Genomic DNA, 23,917 nt, shown 5'->3' on the forward strand with positions numbered 1-23,917 from the left:
AAGATAAATGAAATAATTATTAGTGTCTGTGGTGTTGAGAAACAGCTGAAATCGTTAAAATTGAAACAAATCGCCAGGCTCCAATTTAATTCCTGTCAGATTCTTTAGTGAATTTGCAGCTGAATTAGCCCCTCTTCTAACTATATTGTATCATAGATCCCTCAAACAAAAAACTGTGCCTAGTTCTTCGAAAAAGGCTTAGATCACACCCATCTCCAAGAAGGTTAGTAAAAGTGATCCATGAATCAACCATCCAACAACCTGGACATAGATTTGTTGTAAAATCTTGGAACATATTCTGAGCTCAAACATAATTAGGTATCTTAAACAGAACGACCTCCTCAGTGCTAACCAGCATGGTTTTCGAAAAATCATTGTTAGTGTGAAACCCATCTCTCACTTTTCTCGTGTGATGTGCTGAAAGCTTTGGATCAAGGTAACCAGGTAGATGCAGTATTTCTTGATTTTCAAAAAGCATTTAACTTGGTATTGCACCTAGGCATTTTCTCCAAGTATGGTCATATTGGGTATTAAGTGAAATTTGAGACTGGCTTGAGGACTTTTTGGTAGGGAGGAAACAGCATGTTACATTGGATGGAGAGTCATTGTCAGATGTATAAGTAACTTTGGGTGTGCCCCAGGGAAGTGTTTTGTGACCCTTGCTGTTCATGTTGTACATTAATTACACTACTGGCCATTAAAATTGCTACGCCAAGAAAAAATGCAGATGATAAACGGGTATTCATTAGACAAATATATTATACTAGAACTGACATGTGATTACATTTTCACGCAATTTGGGTGCATAGATCCTGAGAAATCAGTATCCAGAACAACCACCTCTGGCCTTAATAACGGCCTTGATACGCCTGGGCATTGAGTCAAACAGAGCTTGGATGGCGTGTACAGGTACAGCTGCCCATGCAGCTTCAACATGATACTGCAGTTCATCAAGAATAGTGACTGGCGTATTGTGATGAGCCAGTTGCTCGGCCACCATTAACCAGACGTTTTCAATTGGTGAGATATGTGGAGAATGTGCTGGCCAGGGCAGCAGTTGAACATTTTCTGTATCCAGAAAGGCCCGTGCAGGACCTGCAACATGCGGTCGTGCATTATCCTGCTGAAATTTAGGGTTTCGCTGGGATCGAATGAAGGGTAGAGCCACGGGTCGTAACACATCTGAAATGTAACGTCTGCTGTTCAAAGTGCCGTCAATGCCAACAAAAGGTGACAGAGACGTGTAACCAATGGCACCCCTTACCATCACGCTGGGTGATAAGCTAGTATGGCGATGACAAATACACTCTTCCAATGTGCATTCACCGCGATGTCGCCAAACACGGATGCTACTATCATGATGCTGTAAAAAGAACCTGGGTTCATCCATAAAAATGACGTTTTGTCATTCGTGCACCCAGGTTCGTCACTGAGTACAGCATCGCAGGCGCTCCTGCCTGTGATGCAGCGTCAAGGGTAACCGCAACCAAGGTCCCCGAGCTGATAGTCCATGCTGTTGCAGATGTCGTCGAACTGTTCGTACAGATGGTTGTTGTCTTGCAAATGTCCCCATCTGTTGACTCAGGGATCGAGACATGGCTGCATGATCCGTCACAGCATGCGGATAAGATGCCTGTCATTTCGACTGCTAGTGATCCAAGGCCGTTGGGATCCAGCACAGCGTTCCGTATTACCCTCCCGAACCCACCGATTCCATATTCTGAAGTGGTACAGAGATTGGCAACTTGCTTTAGATGTTCAGAAATGTAAAATTTTGCACTTCGTAAAATAAAATAAAAGTTATATCCTATGACTATAGGGGTGCAGTTTTATTTTCCTTGTGACATATTCTACACTTAGGAGCTTCTTTCTATATATCCATTGTGGGTAGATGTTTCGTTAAGTTCCCTTGGCAAGTCATTAGTCCTACCATGAGTTCAACCTGTCACTTGTTCAGATCCAGGGTTCTCTTGAAACATGGCTTTGGCATAATTAGCTTGCCATTTTTCATTTTTTTATAACAATCACAAAATTTTCAGCGTGTTGCCTACTGATCCAGCTATGTAGTTTCGATTTTACCATTTTCCTTGGTGATGGTTAGGACAGGTTCTGGCCCAATAAATGGAGTCACTGCACCTGTCCTGCCCAGCCTGTCAGCATATTTATTGCCATTCATTCCTGTGTGACCAGAGATCCACAGCAAGTTTATCCTCGTTGTGCCTGTCATCAATTTCTGACAAGCGCCTTATGAGCTGAAAGCTTCGCTTGTGGCAGTCTTTTTGCTGTGCCTATCTGTGACTTAGCTTCTCTGCTATATTAAGCCCTTTTTCCTGCACCACTTTTGCACAATGTTAAATGCACATTGAGCCATTGTTTGAGCAGTACTAGCACACTTGTGAAGTACAGGGTGTTTCAAAAGGAACAACCTGATTTTGGACGTAACTATGTAACATGGGATGCCGTGGTAAGGAAATGTGTGTTGTTTGAATGGGCATGGCCTAAAGGTTCAGCAAATTTCTATTAGATGCCAGTTTGTCTGTCTTCTCAGTTGCAGTCAGTCAGGATGCTGTCTGCTCCACAGAAAGCATTTTGTGTGCTGTAGTGCTGCTGATGAAAACACAGAGCATTTGTAGTAGCAGAGCTAAAACTTCAAACTTTTTTGAGTATTTTGCACCAGCCCATGTTTGTTGTATGTCTTTATCAGTAAATGAGACTTTGAAATCATAATGTATGGAAAGTTCTGCTGGAGAATTACTAATTATCTAGGAATAAAGGAGATGGCTCACTTAAAGTCAGAAGCACTGCTTGATAGGTATACAAACAAAATGTACAAAGATTTGCTAGCTTTTGAAATGCACTACTTTTTTAAGCTTATAGGGGCGGGAGGAAGAGGAAGAAAGTGTACGTGTTTTCCCTACAAGTTTGAAAAAGAAAGTGTATTCCATATATATGTCTGCTTGTGTCTGTATATGTGTGGATGGATATGTGTGTGTGTGTGTGTGTGTGTGTGTGTGTGCGCGAGTGTATACCCGTCCCTTTTTCCCCCTAAGGTAAGTCTTTCCGCTCCCGGGATTGGAATAACTCCTTACCCTCTCCCTTAAAACCCACATCCTTTCGTCTTTCCCTCTCCTTCCCTCTTTCCTGATGAGGCAACAGTTTGTTGCGAAAGCTTGAATTTTGTGTGTATGTTTGTGTTTGTTTGTGTGTCTGTCGACCTGCCAGTACTTTCATTTGGTAAGTCACATCATCTTTGTTTTTAGATATATTTTTCCTACGTGGAATGTTTCCCTCTATTATAAAATATATATAGGGGCGGGAGGAAGAGGAAGAAAGAGCACATGTTTTCCCTACAAGTTTGAAAAAGAAAGTGTATTCCAAAAGCTAGCAAAGCTCTGTACCTTTTGTTTGTGTACCTATCGACAACACAGTGCTTCTGAGTTTCGGTGAATCGTCTTCCTTACTCCTAAATAATTTGAATTTTGAAATCTGATCATTCTTTTTGAAACACCCAGTATTACTACGAATAAATCATCTGGCCATCCTTGGTGAATGTAGCCTTTAGTATTTGATTCTTCAATAAGTTCATTCACCACCAGGTTCCACAGTAATAGGGGACAAACCCCCCCCCCCCCCCCACACCCCACTGCCACTCCCAAAATCCCACCCACCCCTTTGTGGACAGACAACCCCTAGTTGTTTCAATCACCATTTTCTCATTCATCTTGGTGGTGTATACTTTTCTTCTACTGAACATGGTAGTACTCTCCTACACGTGTTGGTCTCTATGCCATGGTCTTCTACAGCCCTGACCAGGAATTCAAAGCCCTTTTGATATCCCAGAAGATGCAGGGAGTAACTTCCTGTGAGGCTAGAGCTTTTCCACCTTCCCAAGAAGTTGGTGCAGTGCTTTTTACATGATTTACCTGGTTGATTTGTAACGTCTTCATAGAAAAGGACATACTGATCGATCTCGTAACCTTAGCCTCGGTATGATCAGTTCTCCCTAGATTTGGAATAAAAACAACCGTCACTGTCCTCCAAGAGCTAGACATGATTCCTGCTGCTAAGCTGAGCCTAATCAGTTTACACAGGATTGTAATTAATCCCCCAGAGCTGGAAAGGTTCAGTCTGGGCCTTGTGACTTTTCCTCCCACTGAATGTTTTTGAAAGTAACAAATTCTCCGGCAGATTCCCAGTCCTCAGTGCATTGAGGGAAGTGAGTTCTTAGGAGCACATCCAGTATCATTGTCTTTGTATATCCACCATCCTCCATCCATGGAGCATCTCTTAGATTATCTGGTACTCTAGTGAGGATTTCACGAGGTCCAGTGCAAGTAGCTGCACCTACTTCCTCACAAAATATCTTCCAGGCTATAGTTTCACTTGCTTAATCACAAGATTGTATTGAAAGGTTTCTCGGTAGTCTGCCCATTGTCTTTTCTTGCTTGCGAGCTTGAACAGTCTTTTTACCTGCTTCCTTTGCAGTTCCAGATTGTTGTTCCACCAATGTACACTCCTGTTTGTGCTTTTCTTGGTATTTGGGCAGTATTATAAGTATGAGGTAACAATGGCAGATGTCACTGTGTCTGCCATTTCCTTGAAATCTATTGTGTTTTTTATCGGAAGCTCTAGTTTCAGATAAGTGTGAATTTAGATCTTTCCTATATGAGTTCCAGTCTGTTTCTCTAGGATTCCTATAGACCATGGTCTGTTTGACAACCATTTCAAACTCAAACTTTATGTTGATGCCTTTTAGAAAATTATCTGACCTGTAGTCAGGAAAAAAGGGGGGGAGGGGGGGGGGGGGGTGCTGGTGTACCTGAAGCATTCGACACCTGACCAGCATCAAAGTAGTGCCCTTGGTTCTCCTCACACTTCTCCCAGCGGTGCTGCCATTGTTGGAAGAATGCCGAAGAAGCCTCTTTCAGAATGGTGTTTAGCTTGGCTGTTGTTGCTGCCACAATGCTCAGCGGGGTCTCACTGTATCCCTGAGGCTCCGTTAATGGCACATCTTTCCATGTGCGATGGACCCCTTGGCGTGGATCGCATCTTGCTTTGGGTTAAATATCAAGAGAATTTGGGAAGTACTACTGGAGTAGATAAAAGAGAGATGGGGCATTGTGGGACACTCTTCATCTGGTTCATCAGCTGAATCCTGTCCGGCATGGGAGACTCGGCCAGTAGCTGTGCTACACCTGTCATTAGCCTCAGATACATGTGAGCCTCTCCGCCCACTTGGTAAGTGCTTCACCAAGGTGGTGTCTCAAGGAGAGGCTTACTATTGTTACTGGAACACTTTTTTCTTTTCCCTGCCATCCACAAACACAGCTCGGCACCAGTTAATGTTTACCAAATGTGTCGCATGAAAATACTCAGTCAGTATCGGCAAATGTTTGTTTTTATTTAGTGTAAGAGTTTTAGATCAACATTGTTTTATATGTTCTTCATTAACTCACATGGACCTATAACCATAGCATTCGGGAGGACGACGGTTCAATCCCGTCTCCGGCCATCCTGATTTAGGTTTTCCGTGATTTCCCTAAATTGTTTCAGGCAAATGCCGGGATGGTTCCTTTGAAAGGGCACGGCCGATTTCCTTCCCAATCCTTCCCTAACCCGAGCTTGCGCTCCATCTCTAATGACCTCGTTGTCGACGGGATGTTAAACACTAACCACCACCACCACCACCACCACCACCACCTATAATCATTGTTTTAGTAAGACACGACAGTCATACCACACACATTAATATTTACTGAGAGGAGGGGGGGGGGGAGTGTACTCCATTAACAGAACAAACATTTTAAAAAATGTCTAAGGCAATCCAGGCATGTCACAAAAACGGAATAAACATAGGAGCTCTTGTCCATTTGTTTAACTTTTAACACTATCTTTGACCACCTCTTTCTGATGCCTCCCCATTCACCTGCCTCTCCTTTTCTCACAATAGGTAGGTCTCTCTCACAGTCTGAGTGACCTGCTCTTCCTTTTCACCTCCACCAACCTACCTCTCTCTCCTCCGTGGGGAAGGAACTAATAATTCTAAGAGTTGGAATATTTTCCTCTATTTTTATGTCTCTTTTGGTTGTACTAAAAAAATTTTCCCCTGGATGTTATTACTGACCAGCAACTATGTCCCCCCCCCCCCTCCCCCCTCTCTCTCTCTCTCTCTCTCTCAAGGAGTGTCCCTATTAATACAGTTAACACTACATGTTGTATTGTAATCATTAATGTTTCATGCAACTGATACTGAATAACTTCCATATATTTCAGGAACTAAAATCTGTTTCACAAATGCTGTATCCAGATATGTCCGTTGAAGGCATCCACAAGAAGATCAATCTTGCTGATGAACTCCTAGCTTGGGAACATGAACGGTACAGCATTAGAAGGCTTCCAGCTTTTACCTTATCGTCTCTCAGAGTAAGTGTTTAATCACAAATACTGTAGTCAATTGTTTCATTGTGAGTAGTTTTTGAAATATTTTTGTCTTCATGTTGTCTGTGAAATGACAAAAAACCACTGAGACTTGCTATAATTTATATTTTGGTGAAATGCTTATGTACTACAGATCTTTTGCACCCATGCGCTACTAATATTTCTAAAGAACACATTTTGTCAAAGAATGTATAAAGAAAAGAACATTTGTTAACATCAAACATAAATTTAAGTGTTTGGAAACTTTTGTGAAGGTATTTGTCTGAATTGTAGCCTTGTACAGATATGAAATGTGGATGACAGGTAGTTCAGACAAGAAGAGTAGGATTTTGAGATTTGGTGCCACAAAGGAATGCTGCAGATTAGATGGATTGATCATGTAATTAATGAGATGGTACTGAATAGAATTGGAAAGAAAAGAAATTTGTGGCACAACTTGATTGGAACCAAGAGGTGAATACAGTAAGGAGATTTAAATGGATGTGGGATATAGTAATTATATGGGGATTAACAGGCTTGCATAGCATAGAGTAACATGGAATGCTGCATCAAACCAGCCTTTAGGTTGAAGGTCATGGTAACAATGTAACTGAAATTTAGTGTGAAAGATTCTTTGAACAGTAACTATAAATAAAATGCCATTTAACATTGTTTGATTTTTGCCTGACAGCTTTTTTTCCATTGTTTGATAAAATTCCATTTAGTCTGAAATAAGTTAAGCATAACATTTGAAACTTACAAAACTTCTTAGAAATATATGTTTGCAAATGCTCAAAAAGTATCAAAAGTATCCCTCTTTTTTCACAAACTAATACAGTGAAATTAGTAACAGTTGTTTCTGAAGGAGGATACTTTGCCAAAAGTGTCTAAAAAGCACAGCTTAAGACAAAGTTTTCTCAGCACTCGTAAATATTATATATGCTCAGTATATCATGATAAGCATGAGTGTTATCACACTTGGTGGAAGATCATGTGAAAATTATGTAAGCATCAAAATATTAGAGTCTGGAATTTCTAATGTGCAAACACAATCTTGCACAAAGGCTGCATTATACTTTCCCTAAATAAAGTTTGGATACTTTGAAGAAATAAGTTTTATGTTGCCTCTGAGTGTGTGTGTGTGTGTGTGTGTGTGTGTGTGTGTCAAATCAACGTGAAAACTTACTGAACTTTGTATTTTTTTATTAGAGTCATAAAGAAGCAAGAAGGCACACAATATTGGACACCAGAGATTCAACAGATGTGACTCATCTAGTGCAAAATATTCAAGTTGTTGCTGAAGCCCTTGCCAGGCATATTTATAATTTATCATCAGGAGAAGTATTCTCGGAGAATCTCGTAAGTTCATAAATACTGATGTTGGCTGTATTTGTACACCTATGGCTGTATTGTTAATCATGAATATTTCTTGGGTAGGGTGTGCAGGTGGAGTCCATCAGCTCATGGCTGGATTTTCTGAGTTCTCAACCACGTTCAGCTCAGCTTTTAGCTGACAAACAGAATACACTGGTCTCAACTCTCAAGGACACCATGTCCAGGTGTGTTAACATTATAAATGCAAGTTTCTACTTTTTTTATTTTATTTTTATTTTTTTAATTAAAAAATACCCCCTACATTTATCAGTGCATGAATCTGTGGTTATATTCAAATAAACATTTAATAATGTTTCAAATGTTCTTTGACATTATTAGGAAAAGGATTGCTACTCATTGTAAAGAAGAGTAACACAACAAAAAGACTCGCACATTAGCTTACGGCCCAAACCTTCTTCAAAAAAGAAAAACGCGCAGGCGCACACATGACCCACGCACACTTGACCACCATCTCCAGCAGCTTGGACAACAATGCATGAGAATCTGGCAATTTCAAAGATCACTTGCAAGCAAAATATATTGAGCGCACAGCTGTCGCGGCACGAGATATTGATTTGGTTTATACCATTGACACCAATGACAAAAGATGACAGTAATTTAACTTACCTTACTCATCACCCAGATCTTCTTCTTCGTAAATCTTGCATGTTGTGTATGGAGCTGGGAGCAATCCTTTTTTTCCATAGTACACAATCTCAGAATTAAGTCCCACCATGGAAGAGTAGCGCAAATACACTGTACCAGCTTCAGTTCACTCATCTATAGAGAACTGCTGACAAGGTTCATTATTACCCTGTAAATGAAATAAATAACTAATCGATATCTGGCATCATGACAGTTGGTGCTAGAAATGTATCACTTCCAAGTGCTCTTGGTAATTTCTGAGAATCTATGCCTCTGCTGATGTACATGTTCTTGCTATTAGTTTCTGTGCATGTTCTTTATAGTTGTTTATATGTGTGTTCTGTATATTATGTGTGGGTATTAGTACAGTTAAATGTTTGTTTGTGTTAACCAATCTGTGATTGCTTTACTTAATCACTTTACTGAATATTAAAGCAAAAAACATCAGGTTATGAGCCCAGCAGACCCAGTAAGCACAGTTATTTAAAAATCACAAAACAAAAAAGAAAACTCAAGTCCACAATCTGTTTTTATGGCATTAAATTCATTTTCACTTGTAGAAAAACTGAAAGGAAGAGAGAACTAAAATAAGATTCAGTTCGCACTGAAAACATATTTTCAACATGAAACATACAGGAATGCATCTCGGGTGAAGTAAAGGATGAGGAGTCGAAAGTGTATGATGCTAGAGCAAAAATAATATTGCCAATTGATCCAGCGATTTGTGTGTGCCTGCAGAACATGAAAACCACAAAAGAAGGATGGGACAATGTAAAACAGGTATATGAGAACTCACGACTTTACAGAAGGATTGGTTTGCTGGCTACACTCCTCACAACTTGACTAGAGAACTGTACGCACATCAGTAGCATAATATGTATCTAAAATTCATACTTCTAATAAGTTAAACTCTTTGAATTTTGAAGTGAAAGAGAGTGGGTAGGGTGCATTTTGTTCGCAGTATATGAGATGACTACAAAGTAGTGACTGAGAGCCTGGAGAATTCCAATAGCTAATTATTGGAGACTATTAAAACTAAGTTGTTGCAGGAAATGAAGTGAAGTATGAAAACCATTGCCACTCAATGATTAGTGGCACAGATTTTCATGTGAACAAGAAAAATAACAAACTTTTCACACAATCTATCCAAAGGACCAAGATGCTGTAACTATGGTAAGTCTAGTCATGTTGCAAGAAACTGTCGCAGCAAAACCAAGGGAAGAAGCAAGTCATCTGAAGGAACTTAAAAATTACTGTCTTCACTACATCAGGTGAAGGTATAAAATAATGACTGGTATATTTGCATTGGTGCTTCAGGAAATGTTTAAACTCCCATGGGTAATGAATTCATATAGATCAATGTTAACTCCACAAGTGATAATGGCAATATTGGTGAGAATTTATCTGGTGACACACACATTGATGCACAAGTTGCTAGAAAATAGACTAAATGTAAAGTAACAGAGATTCTGTACATGCTACAGTTAAGCACAAATTTACTTTCTGTAAGAAAGATTCTACAAAGGGACATTCCATCATGTTTAATAAAGATAAGCGAAAGAATTGGTTTCCAGTACCTACACATGATAATGGTGTGTACAAATTGGACCAGTCAGATAATTGTTCAGTTAAAGCCAAGTATGTGTCACTATTAAATGATGTGAACTTGCAGCACAAGATGTAGGACATGTAAGCCCTGACGTAAAGGAAGTTTTGCAGGAAGATATGGCTTGTGGATTTAATTATACAGGAACTATTGGTTCTCCATACGTTACTTGACAAAAGATAAACAGAGAAGATTACCTCTCCAACATCCTAAGTCAATTTCCTGTAATTAGTACAGGGTGGAGCAAATGGCCTCGACTAGTGGATATGATTGGAAGTGAATGTATGCATATAACACCACCACGTCTGCATCTGCCATGTGGTCCACACCATTTCAGTGTGTAATTTGGGCTGTGTCAGTGTGAGTGGACCAGTGCAAAGGAGACTGTGATATTCTCAGTGTAGCAGTGGGTGTTCATTGTGAAAAGTTATGTGACAACAAATTCATGATGTGGTCAGTTGTTTGCTGAGAAGTTTTGTGATCTCAAAGTGCCAGAAAAGAGTGCCATGCATTTCTTAGTCCAAAAATGGGATCAGACAGGATCTGTTTCAACAAGTGAAAAAACAATCTGAAATGTGTCCGCACACCATAAAATGTGGCTGCAGTTCACCAGAAAGTGCTTCAGAGTCCTACCAAATAAACACGCTGACTGTCGCAAGAGCCTGGCATGTCACGTTGATCATGTGGACGAATACTCCACCTGGACATGCACATGTGTGTGTTTTTCATGCATTACAACCAGCAAATGCTCCTCAGTGCCTTCAGTTTTCTGAGTGGTTATGTGCCCACTGTGTATATTCTGTCTTGTGTGGACAAATGGAAACAAGATGAATTTGTGGTGCCAAATATTTCCTGACTATGATAGAGGATTATTCTTGGATAATATTTTTGTATACATGAAGTGACAAAAGCACTGTACTGGGATCTATTACAAATTTCAGCAAGCTAGTAGAAATAAGCAACTGGTTGTAAAATTAGTGTCTTGTGCACAGACATTGAGAAGGAATGTGAGAGACAGAAAATAGCACTTGTCTTCAAGAACAAAGGAATAATTCATTAAACAATAATACCCTATGTTCTTCAACAAAACAGAGTAGCAGAAAGGTGTAATACATCAATATTAAGGAAAGGCAAATGCTTTTTATTTGATGCAGGCTCAACAAAAGCATATTGGGGGGGGAACAGTCTCCACAGCTGCTTACCTTTTAATAGATCTACAAAATCTTCAAAATGCATGACACAAGAATCTGCTTTTACAGGAAGAAAACGGGACCTTGGGCATTTAAGAATATTTTGCTGCAAGACCTTCATCCACCTACCTAAAGCAAGCAGGCATAAATGTTATAAGAACAATATTTGAATGCATATAGGTAGAATATTGTGAACAGAGTGAGGCATATCAGCTATTTAAACCCAGCCAATGTAAATTAATAAAGGCAAGAAGTGTGATATTTAAAGAAGCGACTAGTCAGAAGGATGGTGATATAAAAGTGCCTAAAAAGTCTCAGAAGCCAGAAATTATCCTGAAAATTAAGCAAGATGAATCAAAAAGAGTTGAACCTGAGCCTATTACTGATGAGAATGAAGACTCAAGATTTGTTTCACCCAAACAAAGCAGCTCAGGAAATTCAAATTCACCAGATGCAAATAAAAATTCTGCCCTTACAACAAAGTCAAAGGCTCAGAAAATTGTAAAGAATTCCAGAGCAAATCAGGATGGATGATTACATGACCTATTAATCTACATGTACAGAGAATGCAGATCCAAAATCATTAGAAGAAGCTGTACAAAGTAAAGAATCACACTATTGTTTTCACACAATTAAAGAAGAATTGCAATCACAAGCTGAAATGAAACATGGAAAAGGACAATTGCACCCTCCGATATAAAATCAATATATGTCAAATGGATTTTAAGCACTAAAAATAATTTCCAAGGGCACATTCTTAGATGCAAATCATGGCTTGTAGTTAAAGGACACGTGCAAACAAAAGTTTTAAACTATGAAGAGATGTATGCCGTAGTGATCTGTTATAATCCATTAAGGTACCTGTTTGGTTTAGGTGCTAAATATTACCTAGATATAGCTCACCAAGATGTTACAACATTGCTACAAGGTGATTCGGAAGAGGAGATTAATGTCAAAATCCCAGAGGTGGATTTTAATGCTAGTATTGTTCAATAGAAATGTATTATGAGGTTCAAGGAAGCTTTCGATGGGTTTAAAACAAGTTAATCACAAATGTAATGTTAAGCTAAGTGAAGCATTCTTAAACTTGAATTTTACAATAAGTACAGTTTAATGAAGAATAATGGAAATAACATTGTTGCAATTTATCCTGATGACTTGTTAAATTTCAGTAATAGCCCACAAGAGAAGGAAAACTTCAACAAGGAACTCGGAGCAGTTTAAAATGAAAAGCTAGGAGAAGGGCCAAATTGCTTGGGCATCAGAACCCCAAGAGATCATAAAAAGGGGCTATTATGAATGGATTAATAACATTATATGAAATGAATGTTACACAAATACAACATGAAGGATAGCAATCCGTTGTCACAATGAAGTACTTACGAAACGTGAGTCTCAAGCCAGGGAAGAGAGAAAATCCATGGGAAATATTCCGTATAGAAAGGTTATAGGCAGTTTGATGCATTGTATTGTTAGTTGCAACAGGCAGAACACGTGCTTTGTTGGTGCGACACATTTTAGTTGTTTTGACCGAGATAAACTGACACTGCAGTGTTCTTCGGGACGCCATGTAGAAGTGTGCACAGAATCAGCTAAGTGAAAAATCTGTGCAATATGCATGTTTGTTTATATGTGAAAGTAGACTTCAGAATTTTCCTTTGTGTGGGATTGCATGTAAAAGATTTGTGTGTGCTGATTTGAAGTTTAGATTAACATGTTTTACTGTTCGTTTCACTTCTGTATAATCTTTCATTGATAGTCTCAGTACCCGTTTGTGTTGTAATATATTTTGAAATTTCCAGCATTTGAAAGTCCCGCGATAAACTTGTACTGTTATCACCAATTATAGGCTTAAACGTAATTGTGCAATTCTAAATTTTTTTTTAGAACAGGCCTATCCTCATTCAAAACGATCATTATCTAATTTCATTGTACAATTATGTGAAAAGTAGGTTAATGTTGAGAATTTTCGGAAACTTACAAAACTATATTTTCATAAGTTACCGGTAAGAGTGTTTTAGATACATAATTTATTTCATAGCAAATCAGCATTTTTGGTTCACAGTTCTGCCAAATAATACATCACCCCTGAATTTCATTGTATATCAACACAAATCTCGAGAATTTTCGGAAGCCACCATTGTGCTTTGCATAAACTACGAGCAATCTGTAGCAAATCAGCATGTGCGATTTAGTTACTGTAGCAGACATTCTAATTAACATATTGTGTTATTTATGGCTTTCCCTTAAAGAGGAGCAGCTGTATGTATTATCTGCATTTTTCATAAATTAACTCTGTTTTCGAGTTTGCTAACAATGATAAATAACCTCAAAACATTTTAGGAAACTAGTAATTTCTGCCACAGGTTTTTGTGTTGCCGTAATAGAAATCTTATTCAGTGTATTTGCTTCAGTTGTTCTAGATGATTAGCAACTTTTTATCTCAACAGATCAAAAGATAATCAGCAGGCTTAATTTAAAGTTATTTGTTCACTGCCTTGAACATTGCACTAGCCAAAATGCTGCCCCACTGTGAATGTTGTATTCGGACAGGGATGAATTGATTGTTGTTTGCAAGCACCTGGAAATCGCTTTAACCATTGTTAAATGATTGGCAGCTGCTGCATATCAGTGTGTTTCAAGAGCTCTCAAGTACTATCCTTTCATGTGAATTCTGTCTCCTCTGCAGAAAGTACAGAATCTGTCATTACCCATCCACTTGATTGTGTGTCAAGGGTAGATGTAGGTGTCCTGTATAGGGTGGGTGAGGGCCAGGGAGAACTCAGGGTGTTCTACTAATCCCCCTAACAAACAAGTCTGAGGTACTGTCTCTAACTGAAACTGAGCCAGTGGGACTCACTTCACTTGTTTTGGGGAAACCAGTTTTTTGTGGTGGCAAGAACATGCAAATGCAAAAGGGTAGGGGTCTGTTAGTTCATAGTATTGCTACTGATGGCACGACGTAGGGAAATGGCTCCAAGGGACAGGAGAGGAAACCAGGTGCACTTGGAGTATATGCCTGGGGGCCTATTCCAGCAGCCATTGAGGGAACAGCATGTAGCGAATTGCAGATTGTGGCACACATTAGAACAAATGATGCCTGTCGTCTGGCCTCAGAGGTCATTCTTGAGTCATTCCAGCGACTGGTAGAGAAGGTTGAGAAGACCAGCCTTGTGCGTGGAGTTTCAGTGAAGCTCTCAATTTACAGCATTGTCCCCAGAACTGATCATGGCCCTTTGGTTCTGAGGCAAGTGGAAGGACTGAACCAGAGACGTTGAAGGTTCTGTGACAAGCTGACTGCAACTTCCTGGACTTGCGCCATATGGTTCAGAACTGTAGAGTCCTCCTAAATGTGTCAGGTGTGCACTGTACATCAAATGCCACTACTCAGGTAGCTGACTGTATGTGGGGTGCACACAAGGGGCTTTTTAGACTAGGTGACTCTCCATCTGATCAGATAATTATAGCTGTAGGAAACCCAGAAGTATCAATGTAAGATCGAAAGAAATGCCTCCCACAAGTAAGAGTATTTAACTCCTAATGGTAAACTGCCGAAGCATTCGTAACAAAGTGCCAGAGTTTGAAGCACTCAATTAAGTAATGAAGTTCACATAATACTGGTGGTTTGATGAACCTTCTGCCAGGTGCTTAAATGTAGTTTTCAATACTAGGTACAGAAAGTTGGCCGAAACCTGAAATTGATAGCAGTGAGGTTTTTGGGTAAAATTTAAGTGTATATTGAAAGGATAGGCAAATATGAAATGGGGGTGGTGTATTTATGACAGTGACAAGCAACTTAAATCCACAGAGATAGAAATTGAAGCTGCATGTGAGATTGTTTGGGGAAGACTCAATATCAGAGGTGGGCATAAGATGAGTGGATCCTTCTATTGCCCTGAGACTCATCTCCTGGTGTATCCAAAACTTTACAATAAAACTCTGTTCATTTGTACGTAAGTTCCTCAATTGTACTGCAATCATTGGGAAGACTGTAATGGCCAGATGATTAATTGGGAAAATTACTGTTTTGTTAGCAGTGTGCGTGATAAGACATCCTGTGGAACATTCCTAAATGCATTCTCTGAAAACTACCTAAAACAGATAGTTGAGAACCCCACTCATAATGAAAGTATATTTGATCTATTGACAATGAATACATCTGGCCTCTTTGAGGATATCCACACCAAAAGTGGTATCAGTGACTATGACATGGTTGTGACAATAATGGTTGCCAAAGTGGAAAAGACAACTAGGACAAACAGAAAGATAAATATGTTCAATAAACAAGATAAAAAATCAGTAGTGTTATATCTCAGTGAGGAACTTCAAACTTTCAGCACAAGGAAGTAGCATGTAGAGGAACTATGGCTCAAGTTTAAAAGAATAGTTGACCATGCACTCGATAGATATGTACCCAGTAGAGTAGTTCATAATGGGAGGGAGCCTCCATGGTACAAAGTCACTGTAAAGAAACTTTTAAGGAAACACATACACTACTGGCAATTAAAATTGCTACACCACAAGGATGACGTGCTACAGACGCGAAATTTAACGTACAGGAAGATGATGCTGTGATATGCAAATGATTAGCTTTTCAGAGCATTCACACAAGGTTGGCACCGGTGGCGACACCTACAACGTGCTGACATGAGGAAAGTTTCCAAACGATTTCTCATACACAAACAGCAGTTGACTGGTGTTGCCTGGTGAAACATTGTTGTGATGCCTCGTGTGAGGAGGAGAAATGCATACCATCACGTTTCCGACTTTGATAAAGGTCGGATTGTAGCCTATCGCCATTACGGTTTATCCTATCGTGACATTGCTGCTTGCGTTGGTCGAGATCCAATTACTGTTAGCAGAATATGGAATCGGTGGGTTCAGGAGAGAAATACGGAACACCATGCTGGATCCCAACGGCCTTGTATCAATAGTAGTCGAGATGACAGGCATGTTATCCGCATGGCGGTAACGGGTCATGCAGCAATGTCTCGATCCCTGAGTCAACAGATGGGGGTGTTAGCAAGACAACCACCGTCTGCATGAACAGTTTGACAACGGTTGCAGCAGCATGGACTAGCAGCTCGGAGACTATGGCTGTGGTTACCCTCGACACTGCATCAGACAGGAGCGCCTGCGATGGTGTACTCAACGACGAACCTGGGTGCATGAAAGGCAAAACGTCATTTTTTCAGATGATTCCAGGTTCTGTTTACAGCATCATGATGGTCGCATCCGTGTTCGACGTCATGGTGAACGCACATTGGAAGCGTGTATTTGTCATCGCCGTACTGGCATATCACCCGGCGTGATGGTAAGGGGTGCCATTGGTTACACGTCTCGGTCACCTCTTGTTCGCATTGACGGCACTTTGAACAGCAGATGTTACATTTCAGATGTGTTACGACCCGTGGCTCTACCCTTCATTCGATCTCTGCGAAACCCTAAATTTCAGCAGGATAATGCACGACCGCATGTTGCAGGTCCTGTACAGGCCTTTCTGGATACAGAAAATGTTCGGCTGCTGCCCTGGCCAGCACATTCTCTAATTGAAAAAGTCCGGTCAATGGTGGCCGAGCAACTGGCTCGTCACAACACGCCGGTCACTACTCTTGATGAACTGTGGTATCATGTTGAAGCTGCATGGGCAGCTGTACCTGTACACGCCGTCCAAGCCCTGTTTGACTCAATGCCCAGGCATATCAAGCCCGTTATTACAGCCAGAGGTGGTTGTTCTGGGTACTGATTTCTCAGGATCTATGCACCCAAATTGCGTGAAAATGTAACCACATGTCAGTTCTAGTATAATATATTTGTCTAATGAATACCCGTTTATCATCTGCATTTCTTCTTGACGTAGCAATTTTAATGGCCAGTAGTGTATTACTGTATAATATGTGTAAGTCAAAGTGTAAGGCTTAGATAGAGAAATGCTGAATGAAACGTGTTTGGCTGTGAAGAGGGCAATGCATGATGTCTTCAAGTACTACCGTAGCAGAAAATTGTTAAATGATCTTTCACACATCCCAAAGAAACTTTGGTCATATGTAAAGGCTGTTGGTGGCACCAAAGTTAGTGTCCAGTCCCCATTGAATGAGACAGTTTCTTAAATTGAGAGTAGCAAAGCAAAAGCTGAAATGCATAATTCCATTTTTCAAATGCTCCTTTGTGAAGAAAACCGCAGGAAAAGTGCCTAATTTAACCCTCATACCACTGAAAGATGAACGAAATAAGTATTAGTGTCAGTGGTGTTGAGAAACAGCTGATATCATTAAAATTGAACAAAGCTCCAGGGCTCGATGGAATCCGTGTCGGATTCTAAACTGAATTTGTGGCTGAATTAGTCTCTCTTCTAACTACAATCTTTTGTAGATCCCTCGAAAAAAAACGGTGCCCGTTCTTGGGAAAAGGCACAAGTCACACCCATCTACAAGAAGTGTAGTGGGTCATACCCCATCAAGTGTCCTAGGGGTCCTCACTCGACCATCTCGGATTCTGTTAAAATTTGTGTGTGAATGTATGTTTTAGGTCACTGTGCAAAATTTTGGCTCAATCCTTTCGGTGGTTCCATAGCTAGGGCCACCTTAGTGGACCCATACCAAATCATAAAGTGCATTGGGGTGAATAATTTGGCAAAGTTTGGTATAGCTTTGTGCACCTGTTGTGACATCTATCACCTTGAACACTAGTACAACTTTTGGTGATGAATACAGCTATAGCACTCAAAATGTTCAGAAATTACTATCCCTTATGCTACCTGGTCTTAAAGTGACTTGTAAAATTTATTGTGAAAGATTTAAGTCGTACTTTAAGCATCTTTTACTATAAGGGAAAATCAGCTATGACCTTTATATTTGAGCTGCTAGCCAACAACCAGGTGCTCACTATACTGTACCAGAATTAGCGTTAATGAATGTATCACTCTGATTTTATTGACCCTTGTCTCAAGTGTCAAATTTAAAATTGCAAATTTACAGCATTTTTCAGGACTAGTTTTCAATATGGCTACCATTTCGGATCTTCTTTGAACTGACACCATTGGAAAGAGAGGGTTTTTTTCTATAAGGGACATTAAAAAACACAATGATAATTTGCCATATAAGGTTTTTAAACTAGCTTGAAAGATACCTTAGCTTTTGCGCATATCGGTGCTTGACGGAATAGCTTTAATGAATGGCATACAAAAAACAGTAAATAAAAAACATTGTTATGAACAAAAACAAAGCAGTAAGTTTACAAAATGAACCAAGCATCATAAATTTGTTGCTGGAGTTTATGAAACTATTTTCATGGCTCTAAAATTCTCAGAGGTGCCCTTTAGCACCTCTGATAGCTAAGTGCATCCTGATCTTCCAATGATGTTTGTCAGATGTTTTCAATCCACAATTTGTCAAAAATGCAGGCTATGTATTTCCCAGATTGGATGCTGTCAATTGGAACACTCGAGAAATATGCTGATTGACCAACACTTGCAATAAATGACACTGTGTCATTGGATACTCTGCTAATTTGTAACCATTTGTCATCGATTCGTCTGAAGCAGCGGTTTCCTCTGCAACCGTGCAACCATTTCCTATGCAACTGTGCAACCATTTTCAAATCTCCTTTCTTGCAAAGGTCTTGCAGCATCAATTTCTTCCTTTTGTGATAAAAAGGAATTTGATTCCATGAACTTATTCATCACAAAATCTGAATAGATCACTTGGTGTTAGAATTTGACCTGAAGTTGGCCCTTGGAGACTTGTTTGGCTGCTAATTGCTTTGTTGTGCCCCCATTATCATCACATGGAGACTTTTCGTGGCTTGTGGTGAAGAAGTTCCATTCTGCACTGATACGAGTGCTTACATAGATTAATGAAGTTCTTGAAATTTTTGTATTGGGCAGGTGATCTTTCAGCTTGGAGCAGAAAGCAGGAACTGCAACTGTATCATGTCGCAAGCAGTCAGTGATGATGCTAAGAGACTCGATCTTCCCAGTCAAAACCTTGTAATAAATACCAAAAGGATGTAATGTGAACTGACTATTTTCCCAAAGGAAGCCTTGTACAGCATCCTTCACAATAAATGAATAATTCTCTGCAAAATCCACCAGAACAACCAGCTTTCCACATTCTAGATTTTTTTTTTTTATTTTTTAGGTGGTTGCTTTGATGCTTTGCTATGTAATGGTGGTTTGAGAGAGTCACAATTTTTTGGGTAAATCCTTCAGCCATTGACTGCTTTGTCTCCAGGGTATCTCAGTCAGTGTGTATGCATTTCTTGTATTCAGTTGCTTCATCAATGTCGTTCCCTTCAAATGCAGCTTCTACAGATCTTTCCAAGACTTCTGATCCAGGGCATTGGTCACATCGTAGGAATACGCAATCTTTTGAATCCATATTGCAAACTGTTTTGGCTAACAAACTTATGTAGTCATCCATAATTGGCAACGCTGCTAGCATCAACTTGACGTTTTGATGAGCTGTACAAACACAAACTGATTGTGTTGCTTCTGAACCAATTATGATGCACCACTTTGGCTGGAGCTCACAAAATTTGGAAAAGGTAACTTTGGTAAATTTTGTTTGCAATATTCTTGACAGGCTTCTTTCAAGTTAAAAAGCAGCAGACGTTTCTGCATATTAACTTCTGCGCCAGCTGGTGTCCTTATGGCAACAAAGCCCTTTTTTCCAGGGCAGATTTGGCTGACTTCATCACTGTCATAGAATTTTGCTGCACTTTGCTCAAAATCTTCTTGCAAAACCTTTCCTTGCTTTGGATCTGGTTTCGCTAATATGTCTTTCTCTTCCTTCAGCTTTCTGGCAGTTTTCACCATTCGCTCAGATACGTTGAATTCTTCCATCAGTTTTTAATGCTCCAACTGCTAGGGGGCAAAGTTAAAATCTGAATTTTCTCAGAAGCTGAGGACACCTCCAGCTTTGCTTTCAATTCATTGATGAGCACTTTGTATGAAGAGAATCATGGCATTTTTGACCTATTTGCTGTTCTATGACATCATCTGCTTTAAGCCTGCCAATTTCAGCAATTTTGGTAGCCACAGCCATATGGACGTGCCTTACCTTTCGTTTTGCTTATCCACTAGAATCCCAGTTTGAAACGCGCTGAAATTTTAGTATTGGCACACCAACTGCTGTCAAGCTAGAGTTAAAGCTGTCTGAAGCAACTGTAGTGTCTTCCTTGTTACACTATGATGATGGCAATGGCTTGGCCTTTTTTGCATTGATGTCAACTCCACAAGCAGGGCAAAGCTTCTGTCCAGGCTTAACATTAACTGTTGTAAGTTGTTTCAAAAAGTCAGCTGTCACAGTGTCAGTAGGATGCAGACCATTGTTGAACACATGATTCTTCTTTTGAAATGGATTGCAGAATGATTTCTGCAGATATTGAAACCTGGTCAACACTTCCGCTTCATGATGTAAACATATTTTGGCATTACAGTCAAGTTGAAATCCAACTCGTCAAATCAGCAAATTCAGATTCTCGTCAGAGAGGTCACCAATTGATTTGTCTTAAGGTGGACTGCTCTTGGTCCATATTTTCATTGTTTGAAGCCATAACAAGTTGTAACTTCATCAAAGCTTCAACAATGGATTGAAGGAATCAACCAAGCTGCAAGTTAAACATTCACAGGTAAGAATCACAAATTATACAGTGATTGACAATTTGCATACAAGCATGGATGATACCCAAATCAAATTACATGTTATATAGTGAATGTATAAAATGAGAATACTGGAGAACATTCCGGAACATGACAGAAAATTCTGGAAGTTTCTAGTGCCTTCTTGTAAAACTGTTGTACCTGCATATAAGTTTCTGGAATCCATGCCTTGTTTTATAAAACAGTCATACCTGCATATCTAATTTCCAGAAGTTTCTGGAATCCATGTATAAAACAGTTGCACCTGCACTCAGAGGAACAAAAGTATCATGCTGCAAATAATTTGTACTAACAAATCACATCACAAGTGCTGCAACATTCGCCAGCACAACAGCTGCCCACATGGTGTTACATGCAATAAGCGTAACAGCTTAGGTTTGTTTTACTCTATTTTAAATGCCTTATATGGAATATTAGCATTCTACTTTTTCAAGTCCCTTGTAGCAAAAAATGTGGTGTTATCAATGGTGTCAATAAAAAGATCAGAGTTGATGGCAATGTAGAAAACTGATCCTAGAAATTTGAGGGCAACTGCCAGAGGCGCTATGTTTTCAGTATCAACAATTTCTGTTTATACTTTGTCTTTAGAGTGTAATCTTCTTCCATTTCAATAGTTACATGGTTCACATTAGTCTTCAAAAGAGACAGTTCTACTCGTATGTAAAGCTTCACTTAAGCTTCTTTTTCTAGCAAAATATTTTCCCTCCATGTTGTGTGGTGTGTGAGAGTTATATTTCGTGTACCAATCTGGTTGAATATTAATGACATGCAAAATAAAGGAGTTTAGATGTTCTACATCTAGCCATTCTGAAACTAGTGACTGTCATGATCAGCCTGTGTCAACAGCTTGGGATAGGCTAGAACTTCCATAAAACCGAATTTGCAAAATGCCAAATGCACTGGCTGTGACAATACTTTCAGTGTGTAGACTTGCCGTTTGATTGCCACCTTCCTGTCCATACAAGCACACACTATCATTTGCACATCAACGCACACTTTCATTAACTTCAATACCTACAGCTTCCATGAAGTTTGCCTTAGTGGTTAGTTAACTGGATCACCATTTCACTGCAGAGGTCTTGGGCATGACAATGGCTCCACCTGCGACTAAATGGAACACCTGCAAAAACTCAATGCAAAACTAATCTGCAGAGTCCCTGCCTCACAGAAAGAGTGAATACACAAGTTTTGACACAGGAAGACACCAGTGACTGAAAACCATGGCATTCCCTGAGACATTTGAGAATCAGACAACATGCAATGTACCTTGGGGAATAGTTGCCTACTACTGCAAGTCAAAGGAATTACAGCATCACATTCAGAGATGCCTTTAGATGCAACCTCAGACCTGACTGACAAAATAGAAGATGCCATGACACCCACTCATATCAGTGCAGTGACAGTGCCATGTGACAGTGTCAGCATCAGGGGTTACTTGTCCAGACTATGATTTTCTTGCAGCCAGGGTTGATGTGTGAACGAAACAAATCAGCAAATTGTTGTCTTGTCATGACTCAAAGCAGCAGTAGGGATCGCTGCTGCAAGAGGTTATGGAGCCACTCTCCAACAAACTTTTTGACATATGGTGTAGAACAGCAACCCATTTGTTGGTATCATGGAAAGTTCGGGGATCAGGCGGCCAAGTGAACTTCACCTTGCACCTACCTAAACGCCAGCAGCAGTCTGGTGTAAGCACATCTGATTGCCAATTACAGTCTATTCATTAATGATTGAAAGTCATGTCAGAAATTCTAGAAAGTCAGGTCTGAAATTCTTGGTGGACATTGGATCAGATTTGTTCATATTTCCACAGACATTGTTACTTGGTTGTTGACCAATGACTGTGTTCAGCAAACAGTTCCTTGATATCAACATACAATATGCAACAGATTGCATTAGATTTAGGACTTGAGGTGTATTTTTCCTTCTTTCAATGATTGATCACGTCACTTGATGGCCAGAAGCAGTGCCAGTTGATGTTTCAGCAGAAACACTAGCCTTTGCCTTTGGTGTCAAGTTGGTTACTTCATTTTGGTTGCCCATTACCTGTCACAATGGATCAATTGGAATCTGATGTATTTGCCTAACTACCAAATTCTGCATCACTATTCACCAAAAAATAAAAGTTATCACCCAGTGAGGAATGGATTGATGAAACATTGGCACCATTCCCCAAAAGCAGCACTAATGTATCCTGAAACTGGACAACAATTTCACCAACAGTCCTACTTGGTCTCCGAAACACATACAAGCTGGACTTCAGATTCTTCATCAGCAGAACTAGTCTACAGCAAAGTGCTACAGCTTCTTGGAGAATTTATTGATGTGAATTCCCTGAATCCTTCTGACCAAGATAGCCAGACTTTATTCAATGGTTGAGAGAACATAGAGCACATATTTGCGCTCGGGAAGCTTCAAGACTCTGTACAACACCTAGCTACATACATCGTAGTTTGGAAGCATGCACACAAGTAATGCTGCATGTGGATGGTGTTAAGCCCCCGCTGAAGCCACCTTGCACAGGTCCACTCCGTGTCTTACAAAGAGGAGCACGAACAGTGGACATAGCAGTAAACGGCAAACTCTCTACAGTTTCTTTCAACTGAGTGAAACCAGCATACATGTTCCAGGATGTACTGCCAACTGGTGCACCATGGAACTAGTCTCATCTGCAGGCACTAGCTCCATCCAATCCAGATCTACTTTCAGAATGCACAACAATGCGGAAGGTGTGTACACTTCCTTGCCCATTTTTTTGTATGATGCTCCACTTCCACCGAAGGGACTGATGTTGCAGTCAAGATTGCCATCCACTGCATTTGTGTTCTGCATGATTGTTTCCATCTCAGCTGTCAAAATGTTTACGTGGCAGCCACCAGAGGGGCTGTTTTTCAGCATCAGCAATTTCTATTTATTCTTTGACTTTTTTAGAGTGCAACATTCTTAGATTTCAGTAGTTACTAACTTACACATTTTTCTTCAAAAGGGGGAGTTCTACTCACATGTAAGATTCTCGTAAGCTGC

The 23,917-nt window shown here is 39.9% G+C and overlaps 1 protein-coding gene across 1 annotated transcript in view; it reads left to right on the top strand.

Moving 5' to 3' along the window:
- LOC124798075 (nicalin) overlaps positions 1-23,917 on the top strand; it is a 123,063-nt gene that overhangs the window by 77,502 nt on the left and 21,644 nt on the right. Inside the window, exons 8-10 of the mRNA XM_047261315.1 lie at positions 6,274-6,423; positions 7,627-7,776; positions 7,855-7,976. Of these exons, the coding sequence (XP_047117271.1) occupies positions 6,274-6,423; positions 7,627-7,776; positions 7,855-7,976 (422 nt within the window). The remainder of the gene's footprint in view (positions 1-6,273; positions 6,424-7,626; positions 7,777-7,854; positions 7,977-23,917) is intronic.

Source organism: Schistocerca piceifrons, chromosome 5 (assembly GCF_021461385.2).
Source record: "Schistocerca piceifrons isolate TAMUIC-IGC-003096 chromosome 5, iqSchPice1.1, whole genome shotgun sequence".
Classification (NCBI taxonomy): domain Eukaryota; kingdom Metazoa; phylum Arthropoda; class Insecta; order Orthoptera; family Acrididae; genus Schistocerca; species Schistocerca piceifrons.